General features: G+C 40.2%; 1 protein-coding gene across 1 annotated transcript in view; it reads right to left on the bottom strand.

The window, feature by feature from the left end:
- fam20ca (FAM20C golgi associated secretory pathway kinase a) overlaps positions 1 to 19,996 on the bottom strand; it is a 62,618-nt gene extending 42,622 nt beyond the window's left edge. Inside the window, exons 1-3 of the mRNA XM_036589429.1 lie at positions 18,660 to 19,996; positions 15,828 to 16,009; positions 11,576 to 11,654 (exon numbers count right to left, since the gene is read on the bottom strand). Coding sequence (XP_036445322.1) covers positions 11,576 to 11,654; positions 15,828 to 16,009; positions 18,660 to 19,240 — 842 coding nt within the window. The 5' untranslated portion in view covers positions 19,241 to 19,996. The remainder of the gene's footprint in view (positions 1 to 11,575; positions 11,655 to 15,827; positions 16,010 to 18,659) is intronic.
- Positions 19,997 to 20,271: the final 275 nt, after the last annotated feature.

Raw genomic sequence — 20,271 nt, 5'->3', positions numbered from 1 at the left:
GCTACTGAATAATTAATAAAAAATATATTAAACAATAAGTCTTAAGATTTATAACTAATAAAAAACAAAGGTGGGCTCTCCCGCTTATGTGACAATAAAATTCCACCAGAATGGTATACAATACTTCTTGCTCATAGCTGAACAGAGAAATTCTGTTCAAGGCACACAACCTACATTTTAAACAGATAAAACATTTGTGTTTGTAAATAGACAATGAGATATTTTATCATGATTTGAATTTGATGAAAAGTTATTGTGAGTACCATCCGGTTTTGTGGAAAGATACACCATCATTTACAACCTTTAAACATTTAGTTATTTCATGTTTTTTTGTCATTTTTTGAGGCGCAAACTTTGAGATTCATAGGTGCAAACTCGAGCCTGTTTATATAGAATGTAAATCGAATGTAGACATAAGGTATTGCGTTATTATGTAATTAATTACATTAATATGGTATAGCAAAGTAGCAATAACAACTCTCCAAATTCTAAGGGTCAAACACATCACAGCTAAACATAAGAAAACAGAGAAAGTGGCCAAATCGCACGCTGTGAGTTATGAAGCCTCTACTAGCAGTCGCATTCCAAACCGACATCAATAAACCAGCCTGCTCGCCTTGAATCCTGGAAACACATGCAAGTTTTGACATCCACTATGCATTAAGAAATGGAGGCCTGTGTTTCATAACCACTCCACACACGTTAGCATCATGAAGATGAATTCTGTACACAGTGTCCTTCGATCCTTTTGCTCCCACTAACATGTAAATTCTTGAGCGTGGCATGGAGGCGGCCTGTAGGAGAGAGCATGAGGCTTGGTATAAAAACGGCGAGGAGGCCACAGTCTAGCTTCTTGCAAGCTGCAAGCACTGACACACTGTCAGCTACAGTAGAGCTCACGGAGGCATTTCTATCTTCAGTCCCTCCAGCAGAATCTACAGTGCAGACCTGGGTGACGGCAGCACGACTTACTGTCTTTTTTTTTAATAAATCTGTCCAGTAGAGCTGGACACAAAAGTGATCTACATTCTTAGCAAATTCTGTTTAGTACTGAAAAAGAGTTCTTTCACTTGTAATAGTATTAGAACCATTTTGGTGCTATATAGATTCATTTTGAAAGGTTCTTTAAAGAATGACATACAAGAGCCTCTCCATCATACTGATGAAGCATTTAACCAGGCAAAGAATCATTTAAGCATTCTTGAATTATTAGTTGTCATGACTGACTTTACTAAACAACCATTTTGTTTAAGTGTGTAGTCAGATATTGTGATGACTCATAAGTAGTCCAATGTCAGTGTTGGGCTAAACCACCCAAATTAAGTATGCATTGTTGCCGATATTCAATACTTTTCATGGACACATCTGCCAGTGCTGATGCTGATACAGAAACCTCTATAAAATTTACAAAAATTACAATTAATATATTATCAAACATGGGCTTGAAATATCAGTCAAATCTAAACATGTTTTTTTTAAATTATTATTTTTTTGTTTAAGCAAAGATATCAATATAAAAAGAGACATTTTTGGAGAAAGTTAGAATCGAAAGTTGATCACCAAATTAGTGACTAAAATACGGGATTAAGCGAAAGTCTCAAACAGCGTCACTGATAGGGAAGAAAACTGATTAACTGACAAATAAACAATTGTTTGACTAATGCTATCAGTTTTAAATGTTAATTTAATTGTATATAATATCCAAAAAGACAACAGTTCCTATCTGAACAGGTGGGCTTATCATTGAAGTTCAGAAACGGTTTTCAATTGTGCACATGAGGACAATAGGCAGTTGGACTGGCATACTGAAAAAAGTAGCATGCAGCTAAAAATAACAGTGTTTGGGTCCACTTTTCAAAAGGACGATACCACAACTACAACAATATACCATATCAAAAGTTACCATCCATAATTGATAAGACAGACAGCTATTTCGCCCATGTCCTCTGAGATAAAATTGTGATGCGCACCAGTGTGACGAAATCACATATGGGTGTTTAAAATAATATGGGATCTGGTGTTCGGCAACAGCTTTCGAGTGTTACTGAGGTACACAGAGTCGAAGCTAGCCATTGCATCTATGTTTGATTTTAGTTGGGAAAGTAATGATTGGTACTTCCGAATAAAGGACTTTCAGAAGTCCATTACTGTACAACCTTTTAGTTTTTAGTCATATAATCATGAACATATTAAAGTTTGAATAAAACCAGATTCTAAGGTAGGGGATGTTAATATGGTTCCAGGTCATTTACTTCATTAACACACTTATGCTTAGTCCTATCCTGACCTATCAGTACTGTGCTCATTTGGACCATACAAGGAACACTTTTTGATATCTCAGTGCTTTTACACAAAATTCAGTGGATGTGTGTGCATATAAATGTGTATAGATTAAGTAGTTGACATTGGCTTTAAACATGGCTTTTAGATCCAGACGTTACTGTATTACAATTGATATTTTGATAGGTTGTGTCCTTGATTTTAGACTTATCAGTTGACGATAATTGCCAAATAACTGCAGTTGGTTTACTTTACATAAGAAAACGTTAATCAGGGCTGTCCCAAATACCACTTTTTGGGCTTCTGAGCTTTGGCAGTAATCAACAGCGACTATTCAAAGCTTCGCCCTGCATAGGAGGGGGGTGTCCACATCTGACGCCTGTGTTGAGGTTGAAAGCACATCAGTGGCTTCATCTGCTGTAAAATTCGAACCTCCAGGCTAGCTGCCTTCCTCGCAGACCGCTGTAGCACTCAAAACGCAGCTTCACTCCATCCACTAGGCCCACTAGCCTCTCTTAGCACCACTCCACTCTTTTCAGCAAATTAAACATAAAGCTGCATTACGGACCGTAATGTTACAGTATTTTGCAGTTTGCATTTATCTATAGCCTACATTTAGCCCCCCAAAAAAAGAAAAAACCAAAACCCAAAGCTAAAAACTGAACGACTACCCAACAACCAAATATCAGAGTAGTCAAATATTCAGGGTCAGCCCTAAGGTTAATACAGTATTTATTCATCTGGAACTGTCATCCGCAAGAATTAACAATACAACCCCTAAAACCCTTCAAACACTGAATGATTTAACATTCAAAGTGAAGTCCCTTTTGCTTGCTTAAGTGTATGATGTGTTTATGTTGTGAATTGTGCGAGCTATTTTCAAGCGCCCTACGATACATGAATGATCAGCTTCTGTTGGTATGTCCCATGTGGGTGTGGGCTGGGGATGGAATAGGAGGGTTGTTCTTTAAATGGCTTTTCTTCAAATGGAAGATAACACAAAATGTACCACAAAAACTACAGTGAATATTACCTATCTAGCTGCTGAATACTTTGCATATAGTCCTCATTTATGTACGTTTGTCTTTGTGAAAGAACACAGGAATGGATGACTGTATGATTGCACAAAGTGAGCTGTAAGCTACTGTGCAATCGAAGACAAATTCCTTGTATGTGCAAAAAATACTTTGCCTATAAAGCCTGACGCTGATTCTGAATGTGCAGCTGCGGGGAAGAACATTCACTCCAGCTATTGTGATGGATCAAATCAAAGGCCTAATTTTTTGTAGCAGGGCAGTCATTCAAGCTGAGAGAGTAAAAAACTCACAGAGATCAAAGGAGGGAAGAGCTCAAACTTGGCTATGTGTGCTTAAGGACAAGTGAGCGTTTCTGCTGCATGTGAACGGAGGGGGATTTTTTTTGGGGCTCTGTAGAGACACATCCAATCAGCTTGGCTGTTAAGTGGAAGCACTGAGCATCATCCAAGCTCTTCAGCTCAAGAGTAAAGGAACACTGCCAAAGCTAGGTCCACACAGCGTCATAAACATGCAGATGCTCACATACATGCCACACATTCACAGAGGTTTGTTTTTGTACCTTACTAGGACATTGGGTTATACATATGTCCCATATGAGCTTTTCTTTACGCTATAATACATATCGTATTGTATCGAATTATGTTGCAGTGTGTTCGCTTGTAGCCAAAGCATTAGATTGCGACAATACAAAGCTAAACTTCTTGATACTGAACTTTTAGAACATTAAACTGAAAATGGAAACAATAGCATATTAATGTAAGGCACATTTTTTATTGAGAAGAGTACAGAATAGGGACACCACTGTATCGTATGGAATTAAACAATTAGGCTATAAGTGGGCTGGGAGAAAGGAAAGGCTTAAATGAATGGTATCTTTTGTAAATTCCAGAAGTTGTGATTTTGGGGGCTTATTTTGTGGCTTCTTTTCTGAAGTCACTTAAAAATTCCATTGTTATAAATAAATTATTTATGAGAATATATAAATTCCAAGCTCTCTTATTAATTAGAAACATAAAATATTTAAAATGGAATTGAATCATGACCACAGCATCAAAAATGATTTCAAAACCAGAAATATGTGTATTATTTCACCCCTCCATACATATGCACAAGAAAACTTCACAAAAAAACACCACAGAATCTGATCTGGCCAAACTTGTAACATATAGTGCCTCCTATTCACTCTGTACTCGTGAACTCAGCAGTGTTGAGTGTGTGGAATAATTAAACCCTTCAGTGAGCAGCCTTCTGCTCCGGCTAGCACTCTCTCTCTCACGGCATGGTGTGTCCCACCAACAGACCTTTAAATGGAGAGGGAGAGAGAATAAAACACTTTTATGCCCACTGAGACAGAGCCGGAGAAAGTATGAGAGAGAGAGAGGGAGGGAGAGGGAGAGAGAGAGAGAGAGAGAGAGGGAGAGAGAGGAATAGAAAGACATAGAAAGCAAAAAGACAGCGAAAGATAAAAAGAAAGAGTAAAAGTGAGAACAGGAAAAAAAAGGAGAGCAAAAGAAACAGATAGAGGAAATAGACAGGAAAGCAAGAACAAGAAAGAGAGCAAAAGAGAGAGAGCAAAAGAGAGAGAGAGGGAGGAGAGAACAAAGCTGTCTGAACATGAGTCTGGAATCTAGGTGTAGATGCAGCACTGAACCATTGAGCGGTGCTCTCTCTCACTCTCTCTCTCTCTCTCTCTCTCTCTCCCCTCACAGTGAGTGGCCCTCTGCAGCAGGCGTTAGAGTTGTTTCCCCTCTACATGCCTGCAGACAGATTTGCATCTAGCTCAAAGCAGCAGCAGCACATCAAAAGAGGCTTTGATGCACTGTGTGGCTGCACAGGAGCAGAGAGAGAGAGAGAGAGAGAGAGAGAGAAAGAGAGAGAGAGGCCTCTGCAATATCAGCCTGGATTCCAGGAATTACTCGGCCTTTTTAGCAGCTAAAGAAAACCACAGCCTGAGCGGGAGAGAGAGAGAGAGAGAGAGAAAGAGAGAGAGAGGGAGGGGGAAAGGCTTGGGAAAGTCAAGTACCTGTGGACTTATTAATTCATTCATCATAATACAGCAATGCAGGGCTCCCTGTAGTGTGGAGAGCTTCATATCGTGAACATAGCACAAGACTGGAACCACAATGCTGCTTGTGACATACAGTACTAGTCAAATGCTGGACACACCTGACTGAACATACCGGCACTGTCATATGAAGGTGCTAGAATTTCAAGAAACAAAATGTTGCTTGTTTTTTTCGCTCTCTAGTGCCGGTCAGCACAGATGTGTTCAAACAATTTGAGTGGCAGCAGATTAACAGTGGAAAAATGTCAGCCGTTTGGAACCATTTCCTGGTTTTTACAAAGAGATTTGATATCACTGTTCATTCCAAGTGTCAACTAAAAATTAATGCCATTCATTTTCTTGAATGACCAACATTTTCTGTTGTCAAGAGCGTTGGATTTCAGAAGCACATACTGTATTTACTGGAATAATTAAGTAAATTAATTTTATATTAACTGTTTCTATTTAATGAAAGCAGATTTATCCATAATAAGTATACTTTCTTCATTACCTGTTATGTTTAGTATGTTAATACAAAAGCATAAATAAAATAGCAAATTTAAGGTTTGTTTCAGTTTTCTTTTTCCGAGTGTGTCCTGTAGTTCAGTTTCGGCCAAGAATTTTCATTTTGGTGCAACACTAATCAATATATCATATCTCCATTTTTAATTTTTTTTTCCTTAACTCTTTTACCGCATTTAAAAGTGCCAGCTGCCCTTTACACTGTATGAATATATCATGATAAATGGACCAACAGAAATCATCCAAAACCATTTCTGTAATAAACTTGTAAAATCTCATACATATTAAAGTTGAGAACTTTTATTTCTCCTATAAATGTATTATTTAAAGGAAACAAGATTTTGCTGTCATATTGTTAACCCATGTCTGATAATGTATTTATTGTGCTTTGGAAGAGCAGAATGTTTACTCTGGGTTATCATGCTAAAATGTCTGCATTTATAACTCTACAGAAATAAATCTTACATTTCTCTATAATGCTAATCCAGGTAGATGTAGTTTCAATTTCTACATTTTATTGTGTGTGTATTTTAGAGAACAATCACATAATGCAGAGGTGCACAACTCCAGTCCCGGAGGGTCAGTGTCCAGCACAGTTTGATAATTCTCCTGCTCAAACACACCTGCTTCAGATCCGTCAGTGCAAGAAAATGCTAAAAATAAGGAAAGCCCTTTCTGAGTGTGTTCAGTCTTGGTACTGCATGGACCATGAGACATATTTTCAATGGGTGTGGCCAAACATGATCATTTGTTTGCTTCATAACAGTCGCTTAGTGCAGCCTATATTGCTAACAAGACAATGTAGTAAGTGTAATCTGCTCCCTATGATGAGTTAACGCCTTTTCACATTGTCCACCTGTTTTGGAGGAGGTCTCTCACTTGAACTATGCATGTTTGTCTTTAATATTGTTGATGGAATATATTTTTTGGTGGAAACGCGCATCATTTACAAAACTGGAAGCGAACTGGGTTATTTCTTTGTAGGTAAGCAAGCAAGTCTACATTTATTTAAAAAAATGTACACAATATCTCAAGATCCTGATATCTGCAAAAGCTGCTTGTTTGATCTCGACTCGACTTCTTTCTGATCGGAGGCTACACCAATCAAAAAGAAGAATAGGGCAAGTACATTTTAGTTGTGTGCTGATTGTGATGCAGGTAGATGCAGTAGGGCTGTAAATAATGTAAATGTTAATGCAACAGAATGGACACGGTAATAAATTCAGTTCATACATTGATTGCCTATGCATAGTTCTTTGTCTCATGTTAAACATATAGGTCAGGCCATGGTGACCCTGTCAGATGAGCTAAATCAGTTTGTAGAATATTTGCAAATCTGTTCAAATGTTCTTTTTTCATTAAATTCTACCATACTTCTGTTTAGAAGATCCAAAGCCAGGACGTTGCCAGATTCAGCTGGCAGACTTCATAAATGCTATTTACTTCACACCTAGAAGGTGTAATAATTCAGCGTTGCAAAATATGACTCAACACAGAAACACTGTATTTGTGTTTGGTCAGAAAGCATATTTAATTACTGTTTTCATTCATTACTGACAGACAAATCTCTCTCCTACATCTGATCCTGCAGGTGAGCGCACGCCTGACACACTGAGCAGACCTTTTCATTAAAACGTGACAAAATATCAGAATAAACAAATATTATTTAGCCATGTGAGCAGCACTGCCCCAGCGACGTTCAGCTTACGCCTGAAAAGCAAAAGTGCCACTTTTTAAATAACTTTAATGCCCCTGTCGTGCCGCGTCCGTTCTGCTTTTTAACAAGTCCTTGTGTGTATCTGCAACATGTAACCCGAGACCACAGTACTTTTTTCCCCTGGACTGTGCATGATTGCATTCTCAGACTCGATTATAAGCTCAACTCTGGAAAAGAGTCAGCTTAAATCTCAGACGTGTAATTTAGTATCACACATTTGATTAAAGTGCTGCAGCGCGCTGCTACCGCACCTCCACTCACACTCCCTCGACAAGCGGCAGCCATTCAGCACTTCATTGGCTCTAGAAAACAGTATCTTTTATCCCCTCAGGCTCCCTATGGGTCTGGTTTAGGCCTGTGCATTATGAACAAAATTCCATATTGTGATTATAGTGCTAGATACTGTGATTGTCATATATCTCACATTCTATTAAAACACATTGTGGAACCTTTAATGTAACAGTGAAAGGGGAATTTCCCTTTTTTCAAAATGTTCATGATTACATGGTTAAAATGTAAACCAAGTCATTCAGAGTGGTTTAATGCGAAACACTCCATTCTAAAGAAACCTGCCGAGTAAGAACTGTTCACAGTGGTGATGATAAGAACCAGACGCGTAAAGAGTTTAATGTCTCTGAAAGCTACATCACTGAATGGTATTACATTAAATGGTTATGAACACACTGCCTGATGAGACATTGTTTTATCATTTTGGTTTTGAAATACGATTTTGGCCAAAAACATCTATTTATGGTGGATGGGGTACATGCAGGGTGCTGTAATGCAAAATGAGGTGACAGAAACCAGATGTTTGGCCAAAATGTATTTTAATCACATTCATGGCAGAAACAGTTCACAAAGAAATTGTATTTTACCATTATCAATATTATATGTAAAAAGTCTCACATTTATCACTGGTCATTGTAGACAGTAAATAAAATGGCTGATAATCTTTATGGGTAGTAAATAAACTGGCTGATCTGAGTCAATAAGTTTCACATCCAAACACTCTTAATGACAAGATTTAAGACAAATGTGTGATAATTTAAGCATGAGGTTAGCACAATGCTTATCTGTGGGAGATCAGCTTCCATTATTTGTTAGCTACATTAGCTTTGTACCTCCAGAGAAAAACGAAAAAGAAGCAAACTTCGGACACCAAACCTGTCTTAGCTGATGAGGTAAGATGAAAACTGTCTAAATCTGTTTCCAAACTATTGCTGCCTGGCAGTGGTGAGGCCACTCTGAGGTAAAATCTGATAAGAATCTGCCATACACACACTCTTTAACCATGTGCTGTGACGGCGTTAGCTTTAGCACTCCAGGCTAAGTGTAAGAAATGGGTTTAGCCAGGCACAAATAGCACAGAGATATGAGTTACTGAACGTGTTCTGAATTTGCAGTCGCAGTGTAGTGTTGCTTGAGTTCTTATAGGTGAGGAGATCAGAATGCAGTGCCTGGAGGCATGTGCTACAGATACAAGCGCACATATTTCCCTACTGGAATGAACATGACTTACTGGAAATGAATTCCAAGAGACTGTGATGTGAATTTCCAGTGATGGTTTACTTTACAATATTGAACTTTTATATAATGGTGTTACTAGTGTGCATAGACTGCACTGACACAAAGCAGAACAGCAGACAAAACGGACATGGATCTGTAGTTATAAGGTGAGTCCATCGAACGAAATTCAAAAGAGTTTTTTGACCATGAACAATATAGGTATTTTCGTCAGAGACCACTTTTTCATTAAGTTTTTAATTTTTCATCATCTGAAAAAGCAGTAAACACAGAGTATTACACAGACGCCTCAATAACTCAATGTTACATCATTTTTTATAGTATATAGTGTGTCCACTCTGTGCCTTTATTACAGCTTCCTTTTTTCAGGAGACTTGCTTTTAGTTTTTCAAAGAAATCTACAGGGATATTTTTCCAGACCTCCAAAGTTCAGTCTTAGAAATTGGTTGCATTTTCTCTTTCTCACAATCCAAGTAATCCCAAACACAGTATATGATGTTGAAGTCTGGGCTCTGGCTCGGCCAACCCATTGTTCTGAGAACACCAGCAGCTTCTTTGTTTGATTTGTAATTTCTTTTGGTCTATTTCCTTTTCTTGACAGCTACACACCCTTTCAGACTCATGGCATTAAGATGCCCTCGCACAGTGAAAGGATGGACAGAAACACCTGTGGAATTTTTCAAATCTGAAGCCTTCACTTCACTCGTACCTGATGAGTGGATCTTGATTTTCTTCTGCCTCAGTTGATTTCCCCCTACCTTATGCAAGTGGATTACGTTGCATCTAATCTTCTCAGAAATATCTGCTGAAAAAAGAATAACTTGTACTTAATGACCGTTTTAACAAATAATTAAATAAATGAAGGGAGGCCTCTGACTTTTGCGCAGTATTGTAGTTACACAATTGTGTACTTATACATTATTACCTAGTTTTTCTACATAAGGAATTAAGTTTACATTTGATTTACACTCCACATCAACATGTCTGAGTAGATACTGCAAAACAAGACTGTATACACAACAATAACTTTTCATTAGATCATAATATGATATTTTCTCTTCTACTTATGAACACAAACATGTTTTCTGCCCTTTTGACAGAATTTGTAGAGCCACAAGTGAGAAATAATGAATACACTGTAAATTCACCATCCTTTTTATCGCTGGTGACTTATGAGGGTTAAATCTCTCAGATCTCAAAGGTCAAGAAAAAGGTGAATTGTGATGGTACTAATGGCGTCTACACAGACATCTGTGCACAAAGGCATGGTGCAGTTATCTTTGCTGAGGTCTGGGAACATTTGGGACACTTTCAATGAAGCATGGTCTATGAACAGATACTCATACAGCAATACAGGTAAGTTTGTTTACACCAGCAAGCATTTGCACTTGATGGAAGTGACAAGTAGGTTCTGCCCTATGATAAAAGTGACTTTCAATCAGCATCTCAACTTGTGAGATTTCCTTCAGATTCTTTATTAGGAGATTAGGTTTAGTTTACCTGAATTGTAAAACCGACATTTCACACAGAAAGAATCAGGCCTCAATTCTGAGACTTCTGCATACAAGAGCAAAATTGCTGCTTTCATATATCTGCTTCTTTTGAGATTTGCTAGATAATGGCCACTAGTTTTCTGGAATATGTGTTTGAGCTTTGAAAGCTGGAATCTAATTGAACTGAACTTGTTAAGCAACTGGAGAAAAACAGCAACTCCATCCCCCAGTGTCAGAAAAATGCAGCTTTGATGGTCCAGTGGATGTGATGAGATGCAATCAAATAAAGAAAAAGGTGCTTGACAGACCCTGGGCATAGGAAATCAAGCATCTCCGAGCAATTATTTGATCACGAGCGAGCAAGGTGGCAGCTTGGTCTCAGCTGTGGGAGTGGTGAGGACTGACTCATACAGCAAGGTTTTTATGTGCTGCTACTGCTTCCGCTGGCATCATCCCCAAGAGCTCCTGGCGGTTCCTCTCTCGTTTTAATTAACATGTAGGCCCGGCGATGTTAATTAAAAACAGACTGATCATTACCCACCAGGAAAGATCATACGGACGCTCCGGCACATCTAAACACCGTGAGCTGGGCTCGAACACAGAGACTGCTGCTTATGCCAGAAGTGAGGAGATATTTTTTTCAGTGCCTTGAGCAGAAAAAAGATCTGAGACTGAACTATTCTTTGGTAGGGCTTAAACATAATGCATTTGTCAATGAAGGCTTTGGTGTCTTGCGAAAGGAAAAGAAGTGCATATTCGCATTAGGTGCATATTTCTCTCAGAATTGAGCTTAGAGTTTTGGATATGCTCAGGATGAGGCTTAGAGTTTTGGGTTCTATGCTCTGGTGTGCATATAAAGCAGGATTATGGAGTGTTTTGTGCTTCCTGTCTGGTGGGGAAACCTGAGATTCCCTTAATCGGAGTGTGTTATGGACGATAAATCTGGGATTCCACTTACTTCATCGGCTTGAAGAGCGCTTGTCCGTAGTTCTGGAATGTCATGATGAGTTTTAGCTGGGTTCCACCGGACTTCATAGCTGTGCAAAGAGAGAACCACTTTTAATGTTACATCTATTGTGACAAAATGTTGAACTTTCTTATCAGATTATACTGTTGCACATGTGCGTGCACAAACATAAACATTCTGTCATCAGTAATGCCACATGCTTTCCTCACTGACTCATTTGTGTATACACAAATGTACTAAATCTGCGCTATTATGAAGCCGGCTAGACAAACAACAACTTTTTTCACTGGGTATTTTCCAAACACTTCACAATCTCCAACAATGGGATGTTATGCCTTGGCCCATAAATAGACAATCTAATTCCACGCATAGATAAGCAACCATCTGCCATTTATGACTGTCAGCGTGTCTAGGGTAGAGCGCTGGTAATAAAGCCCATGTTTCTCATCAGTAGAGATTACCGTGCTATGAAGCAACAGTGCCACAGGCAGCTGATAAGCGCAATCAGCTCAGTTCCTGTCCTGTGATTGTCCTCTTTAGAGAGCAATACTCAGCCAGAGATTTGGTGATCGTAGTTTATTATTTACAACCAAAACATTACACCACACAGGTTAAATGGCACGTCACACAAGAAGGCACTTTCTCATGTGCTAAGAAATGCTGTTTAAGGGTTATCACTTTCGTTTTGCTATTCAAGTATAATAATTTTGTGAGTTACACAATGAAATAATTTGATTCATCTACCTGATGATTTTGCATCCAGTTACTTTAATATTCTGTAAGGAAATGACTTCATTCTTGTATGTGCATTCTAGTACACACTTGATAGTTTCTTTCTCAACCGGTCGCGAGTGAAAAATGTGACAGGAGTGTATTTTGCACATGCGTCTGATGGTCTTGCCATTTGCAGTAAAGTGGGAGAAAGTAGACTCGAAGTGTAATAGCCACACACTCACAGTTTTACAGTTTGCCAACATTCAGACAAAATTTGTCTAGTGCAGACAATAGTGCTGCAGATATTCCACTGTAAAACAGTTCCACACTGCAGACATTTATATCCCTTTGTTCTAAAAACGCTCCTCATGCTCCTACGTCACCTCTACAACAGACTGGAACCAGATCAGGCTTAATACAACCGATAACTGATCTGTAAAAATATACCTGGATTGACTCCAATCCCAATCCTTTGGGTCAGATCCAGACATACCTACTCCAAGGCCACCTCTTACATTTGTTAAATATTCCTAGGACATAAGTCATCCAAATGTAGAAATTCTAAACTTTCAATCAATCCCACATTTGTGTTCATAATTAGAAAATGAGATATTTGATTGTGGCATCAATTCCATGAAAAGTTACTGTGCTACATACAGTTTTTTTTTTTTGTGGAAAGAAAAACTATCCTTTACATTTATTATTATTATTACCATTGAAACAAAAGGTGTAGACTTAAACTTATTAGTACAGAAAGTGTACCAAAGTAAGTGTGATTCTTTGTGTAATTAACTATAGTGTAAATACTTTTATATATAATTATGTAAAAAAATCGAATGCAAAATCACAGTAATAGCTCATAAGGGACTTAAGCACATAAGTGATTAACACAAAGTATTGTGGAGCAGGGCGGAGCAGCTGGGAGCATGAACATGGCAACCATAACTGCAGTACACAAGCACACAGTTTTGGTGATTATCTTACCAAAGGAGCGGCCATGGAACACAGACAAAATGCATTTTACATCAGATTTAATGGCCTGGCTTTCATCCGCTTTGCTTACTCTTTACTTGTTCTCCACACAAAGCATAGTCAATTCTCTCTTTCATACACTGCTGTAAGTGACTGTATCCTTCAGCAGTAGGCCCTCATTCACACAGCATGAGGTGCATTCAGGATCCAGATAGCCCAGTGCCACCGCTTATATATCTCTCTATGTGCAGGCCTGTCAAGAGTAGAAGCTGCCTTTATAAGCTGGTCTGGCATATGCTCAATTTGTGGAAGGCTAAACCATAACAAAGCAAACTGCCATACTGATCTGAGAACAGTCAGTATAAGAGGGCAACTTTTGCCAGTATTTACACACTAAACAAGCCATGCTCACTGAAAAGTAGACTGTTTACTTTAAACAAAATGTAATTATGATAGTGGTATTAACCTTGAAACCTTAAAATATTATGTGGGCCATATTCATGACAAACTTAAATATTTGTTTGCTGGTAGTTATCAGGTACTTTTTAATGACTAATAAATTTAAAGGTTAATAACTGATTAATAAGCTTGTTTTAAAGGGTATGAATAACTCATTTAGCCTTTCTGCAAGAAAAGAGGTAACAGAATGTACTGAATGTCACTGAATGTACATGACAGCTGATCAGAAATGTGACCCATTATTAAAGCCATTATTCCAGTGATACATAAATAGAATCAAAGGGATCACAGACATAACACATTGGGCCTCGACTGCTAAAAACCCCTATCATGCTGCTTGTAACAAGAGGCTGCACCAGTGACACAGCCAGAATTTAATTTCAACAGAACCTGGTTATGGGTTGTGAGGGCCAGCTAGCAAGCATTATGTCCCAAAGACATCGCTATGGCAAGGATAACAAACACCAACTAGCCTACTTCACTGTAGCTAAGTCAACAGAAACTTACCCGCTTTAAACCCCCTATAACCTAGGCTGCATACCACAACAGGTTTTGAGTAATTTAGCACAGGCCTATCATACCACAGCACAAATCATAGCTGCCTAGGGCGAATAGTTGAAGATTTTCTGATTGTTTTTTTTCTTTAAAGCTGCACTGCTTAAGTTTTGAGGATTGCGTAATTGCATGTAATGTGTGGAAGAAAACATTTTAAAGAACAGATTTGTGCTTTAAGTGGATAAATCTGATGACTGCACATGCTAAAAGAGCATTCAAAGAAAACTCAGTCAAAACTTGGGGAAAGGACGTATTTCTGAGAATGTAAGTAAATTATCTTCTATTGTCATTATATCTTTATTTGTATATGGTTGACTTTGCATTTAAGACCTAAACATTGAGCTAGACCATCTTTTTGAGCCTGCGTGTGTAACATGGAGATGCATGACTTAGCCTGAAAAACTCCAGACAACTCTAAATTTAAATTATTATTTTAGGTGTTATGAGGTGACTCGCAGCACCATATTTAAGTGTGTCTTTTCTCTCCTGATTCAGTAATGCTACTTCCTTTAATTTTAAAAAATATTCTACCTTAGTGCAGAATTATGTAAACAGTGACAGTATGTCACTGATGGCAGCATGCAGCCACAAAAACATTGCCATGGTGGATGATTACCAAAGGAGAGCTTTGACAGCCTCTGTTATGTTTAAGATCACTTAAATCATGGCCTTAGATCTTGCATCAAGCACCCCCCCTAACTGCATAGTTACCACTTCTGGATTTAAATGTGCTTTAGTAGCCAATCAACATAAACAACACTGGAACAACAACCAACAAACACCACGGAAATAAGCAGTGTCCTGCTGTTGCGGTTGCACTGTGCCCTTCTCTTTGCTGAGGAAACAAAGAAACAAGATTAATGGAAAACATCAGACAAGATTTATTGTATTTTACCTACAAAACATTTTCCAAACTGACTCCTCTCCTAACGAATTGCTAGCTCCATTTTAGGCAATTGCAACACTTTGCTGCTGCTTTTTCAGACCCTTCGCCTGGACCCCCCGAGCAAGGGTCAATGTTCTAGCGCTGATGGCCTTGACTGATGTGCGCTGCACCAAAAACAATGTCACATCATCGTCCACTCTGCAGCAAGGCTATGAGAAAGCGCTGATAAACAGAGAGAGATTGGGCTGACTGTCAATCAAAACAGTGACCATGCATGTACTCAACCATCTTTTGCAGAAATTTTCCTTGCTTGCCAATGCAAACACAGACAAGCTTCTGTTAATTCAGAAAAGACTTCAAACAGTCGTTCTGTCTAATAATTCTACAAATCCATCTCCCCCTAATACAAATACACACACAAGCTACAATCATAAGCCCTCCAGCATTGAGCATTCGTGCTATTCACCCACCACTCCACTCTGAGCACAAGTGACCTAGTTGGCTTGTGCTATGCCCATAATGGCACTAAACCACTTGGCAATAATTGCTTTTGGAAGGGGGATTACTCTCCTGAGCCAGCAATACTACAATATTAAAAAACACAGGAATGGGCCCTGCATATCCATTCAACAGCGACAAGACTTGACCCAGGCTCACCTACGCTGGTGATCCTCTGCGACTGCAGGTCCTTCAGCAGGGCCTCCACCACTGGGTTGTGTCTGGAGTAGAGCTCATAACGGTTAATCCCAATGTGGAAGCGAAGCCAGTTGGGGTATGACTCAGCAGTGGCCTCCCCCGTCGGGCTGTACTCTTCCTCTTCCTCATTCCCCTCGTTGTGCCTAGAAACGACAGGGCATTAGTTTTGAACGCTAATGTAATGTCTGCGGGAGAAGACACTGCAGGAGTGATAATGGCATCAACAAAAGTTGGCATGAATATTTTTTGACTATGAATCATAGAAGGCTGAACAATGAAGTGAGTGGAGTACCTGCACTTCGCTTTTATTATGCGCCTTGGTTCCTCTACTATCTATTTGAATGAAACTTTTAATGTAAAGAAATGAGCACGAATTTAATGAGATTGCGTTTTTCATGTAAATTTTATCAACATCCCCTGAAACAACACTGTCACTTGAGTGCATCAAACATGCCTCACTATTTGCCTTTTTGCTGCAAGGCTTAATTCAGAGCAAGGAGCTGGGCATCTGTAATGACACAAAGGAGAAGAATAGATTTGTGATTTGTGAAGACATACAGCGCATAGTGGAGCAGAAATACAGACAAAAATGCAAAGATAGGATACATTTTTAGGGATGCACCCATATGGGACTTGCATGCTGCTGCCAACACCTGATATTTTTCATGTACATCTCTAACCATACATTTATGAAATGTGAACTACATCTACCTAATATTATACTGACAGTGTTTTTAAGCAATTACCTGCCAATATGGATATAATTCTGATATCCTTGTGCATCCCTAATATATTTAGCGTATGCATTATTTTTCTTGGCAAACAAAGTAAAGATTTGTTAGCTATAGTACTGGCTATTTACATATTAAATGAGTTAGCCAGCTAGATACGCTAGGTAGTCAGTTAACAAACTGTTGTTTTAGCCATTGTTAGTTGGCCATCTAGTGTAGCTGTTGCTAAATTTTTTAAGCATTCTACCTCAACTTCAACTTTGCCCCCAGCCCTTCACACTTCCACACAAAACAAGATGCCCATGCTATAAATGCTCAGTATGGAGACAGCTACTTCATCAAAATACAGGTAATGAGGAAACAGTAGGAGAGCTGCAGCTTATCAGTGCATGAGCTCCAAAACTTCAATTCAACCTTTTTGCAGTGCAGAACAAGACTTAATTCTAATGCCAAACACTGTTTTCCAGCAATCTATATTGGCCCATTTGTAAAGTGTCAACACCCCATAGTAATTGGTCAATTAATTTATATTCCAGCCTTGCTGCAGTGTACTGCCACTCTGACATTTCACTTTGATTTCATCCACCCTTAGATTAATGAAGATGATAAAAAATAAAGGAGCAGCTAATAGCACTCTAACCCTCTAACCGTATGATGGCTGAGAATCTCTGAGGAAATGCCAAATTTATTTCCTTTTTTTGTTGTTTAATATTTTCCCCATCAGCTTCTGTAGAATCAGAACTTCAAATGTAATTTTGATAACACACAGGCTCTCCTTGGGAACCTTCAACCATCATGTAAAGACTCGCCAAGAAATGTTTCTAGGAGAAGATGAGGAGTTCCCTAAACCCTAATTCAAAAGAGGGAACTTTTATGTTAATACCTTTTCATTACGCCTGGAGGGAACATCTTATTCCAGGGTGCACTGACGGAGCACGGCAGATACTGCAGTTCACAGGGAAAGGTACCGAGAAGGGCTCTGGACCTGGAACCTTTCCAATTTTGTGAGACATGAGGTCTTACACAGCCCCTGGCCACATGTCATGGCTTTAGAACTCTTTGTTATCGTGTTGATACACTTTCTCAGATGGCAAGAAATCTAAGGGACCCCTCAGGAAAGAGAAAGTAAGGGTAAAGGCATATATTTAAAGGTACATTGGGTCAAAATTATTGGCAGAATTACTGATCTGTGCCTCATGACACCTGAGGATCTACATTTTGTCACTCACTGATTCACAAAGTGCTTAAAGCATTTACAAAACCATATATTTTCTGGACACTCTACTATTTATATGCTGTAAGGAGCCAAAGACGTGGGTAATTTGATAGGAACAGCAGTGACTCGGTTGACTGCATTGCTCTCCATTCAACATTTAGTCCTTGCAATAATAAGCAACTGCCCTGACTATTAGACACAGCCAATTGCAGAATATTGAATTAAAGCTGACAGGTGGGATTTGGTTTTGTCAGTTCTGGTACATAAATCTCCAAACTAGATTTGTAACGAATTATGTCAAAAAATCCAAACTTCTACTAAGTGTAAAATAATAATAACAAAAAAAAAATCCTCAACATTTGATTCATTACAGAATCTCAGTACTTGTATCACTGTCCAGTTATTTCACTTGGACATCCTACAGTTTCTTATTCAGAAACGTTTCAGTATTTAGTGACTGAAATAAGCCAGGCTCTTTGGAAGACTCTCAAGACGAAAATGTAATGACCAAGCTAACAAAAAAGAGATGACAAACACAGCTCGACATCACTGACAGAAAGAAAAATGGAGGAAACTGAGTGCAAAAGAAGCCCAAATGGTTTTCTTTTAAACTCTTCACAGGCTCCCTGTTACTGAGCAGACACTTGACTTTAAACAGAGGCAGAAAAGTGCAGGCTAAGCGTGTTTATTTGAGAGTTAGCCAGGCTAAGCCACGGTTAGTATTTTTGAAAACTTCAAGTCCACTACACCTGCTACCTCCGCAGAGAGTTTTGGGAAGAAACAGAGCTGGTGGTTCGGTTCAGTGTGAAGTGTTAGCCGTTTATCAGCTCAGATGGGGCTGCTTACCATTCTTGATTTCCCGTGGCTTTCGGGTAAAACCGTATGTCAGTGTTGACGTTGAAGAGCGTGTCGTCGTCCGTTAGCGGCGGCAGCTCGCTCTTGTAGAGCGTGTGCTCGTAGAGAGCCGCGAGCTTGGAGGCACGCTGCTCGGGCTTTTCTTTGCCACGGCTCCCCCTCTCCCTTATCAGACTCCTTTGCTTCTCCTCTAACGCCTCGTCCGCTCTTTTAACCGGCTCTGCTCTGTCCCCAGCGCCGGCCAGCTTCTCCAGCGACTGTGAGGTGAGGTTGGAGCTGGGCTCGTTGCTGAAGTCCTGCAGTATCCTCAGCGTGTGCTTGCCTGGCCAACCTGCCTGAGCTCCAGCGGCAGAGGCAGCGGCTCTGGAGCGCTGCTTTGGACGCCCGCGAGGCTCCTCGCTCGGGCTGTGGGCGCACGAGCAGCCCGCGTCTCCGCCGCCTCCTACTCCGCCGGAGCCTGGGCCGGCCGCTCTCCTCTCCAGCCGGGGCAGCAGGTCGATCATGATGTGCATGGTGCACGCCACGAGAAACACCATGAGGATGAGCAGTCGGAACTTACGGAACAGGATCATCTTTTTTTTCTTATTATAGTCCACCACCTATTTTTTGTGTTTTTTGTTTTTTTAGCCGTGCGAATGCCACATTAGCAGCGTCTCGGGGATGAAGCCCAAAAACAGCACGTGGGAAAGATAAAATGTGCTAAAAACGTAAACCAGGGCTTTGATAATAAGTACCTGGAGTCTTGCTTTTTCTCGGCCAGCCAGGTTATTGACTCGTCGTCACGGACGGACAGTTGACTTTTTAAGGAATATTTCCCTACGGGCACCGCTGCCACACATCTACTGCCCGGTTTCCGCCGAACCTAAACGCGGCGGCCAGCTGCATGTCGGCTCCGGCACGAAGCCGCATCAGCGCAGTCCGTGTCCCCGCTCAGGGAGCTCCACCTCCGGCTAAACGATCGCGAATCAAGTGCGATGCAAAAAATGCCACAAGTCGGGTCATACGCTACGAAGCGTAGTGAAAGAGCGACGTAAAAACGACACGGGACGAAGAAAAACACCGCTCGAAAAACCCGTCGTGCCTCTCCGTGACAGGTGTCGATCTGTCCGCCAAACTCCTGTCGCCCAGGTCACTGCCCATTCAGCCAGGCCAGGACTAGTGCGCTCTCAGGGTTAGGGGTAAAGGAAGGAGGGGGGAGTGGGTGTTAAATATTATGATGGAGCCCGTGCTGAAGCCTGCCTCACCCGCGTCACCGGGACCAGATTGGATTGGCTGGGTTTCACGGTGCGACCAGCGAGCGAGTCTCGAGCTAAAGCCGAACGCATCTTCCTCGCTCTGCAACGGCAACCGCCTGCAACGCTTCTCTGTGCGGCTAGAGGGCGCTGCGGGACAGAAACGGCTTTATCCCACCCACCCTGTGTTCCACACTGCATTCATACTTCTCTTCCTCAAACCGGTGGCCCACACTTCTTCTGAGAAGCCGTATTCTAATGGGCTCGTTTTGCTCCATATTTCATGTCAAAGGAGCACGAAAAGGTGGGGAGAAAAAAGAAAAAGGCTTAATTGTGCCAGATGGATGAGATGTAGGACTCTCCCACCTGAA

The sequence above is a fragment of the Colossoma macropomum genome, unplaced genomic scaffold (genome assembly GCF_904425465.1).
Source record: "Colossoma macropomum unplaced genomic scaffold, Colossoma_macropomum, whole genome shotgun sequence".
NCBI classification, from domain to species: domain Eukaryota; kingdom Metazoa; phylum Chordata; class Actinopteri; order Characiformes; family Serrasalmidae; genus Colossoma; species Colossoma macropomum.
This window is presented reverse-complemented; position numbering and strand designations above follow the sequence as displayed.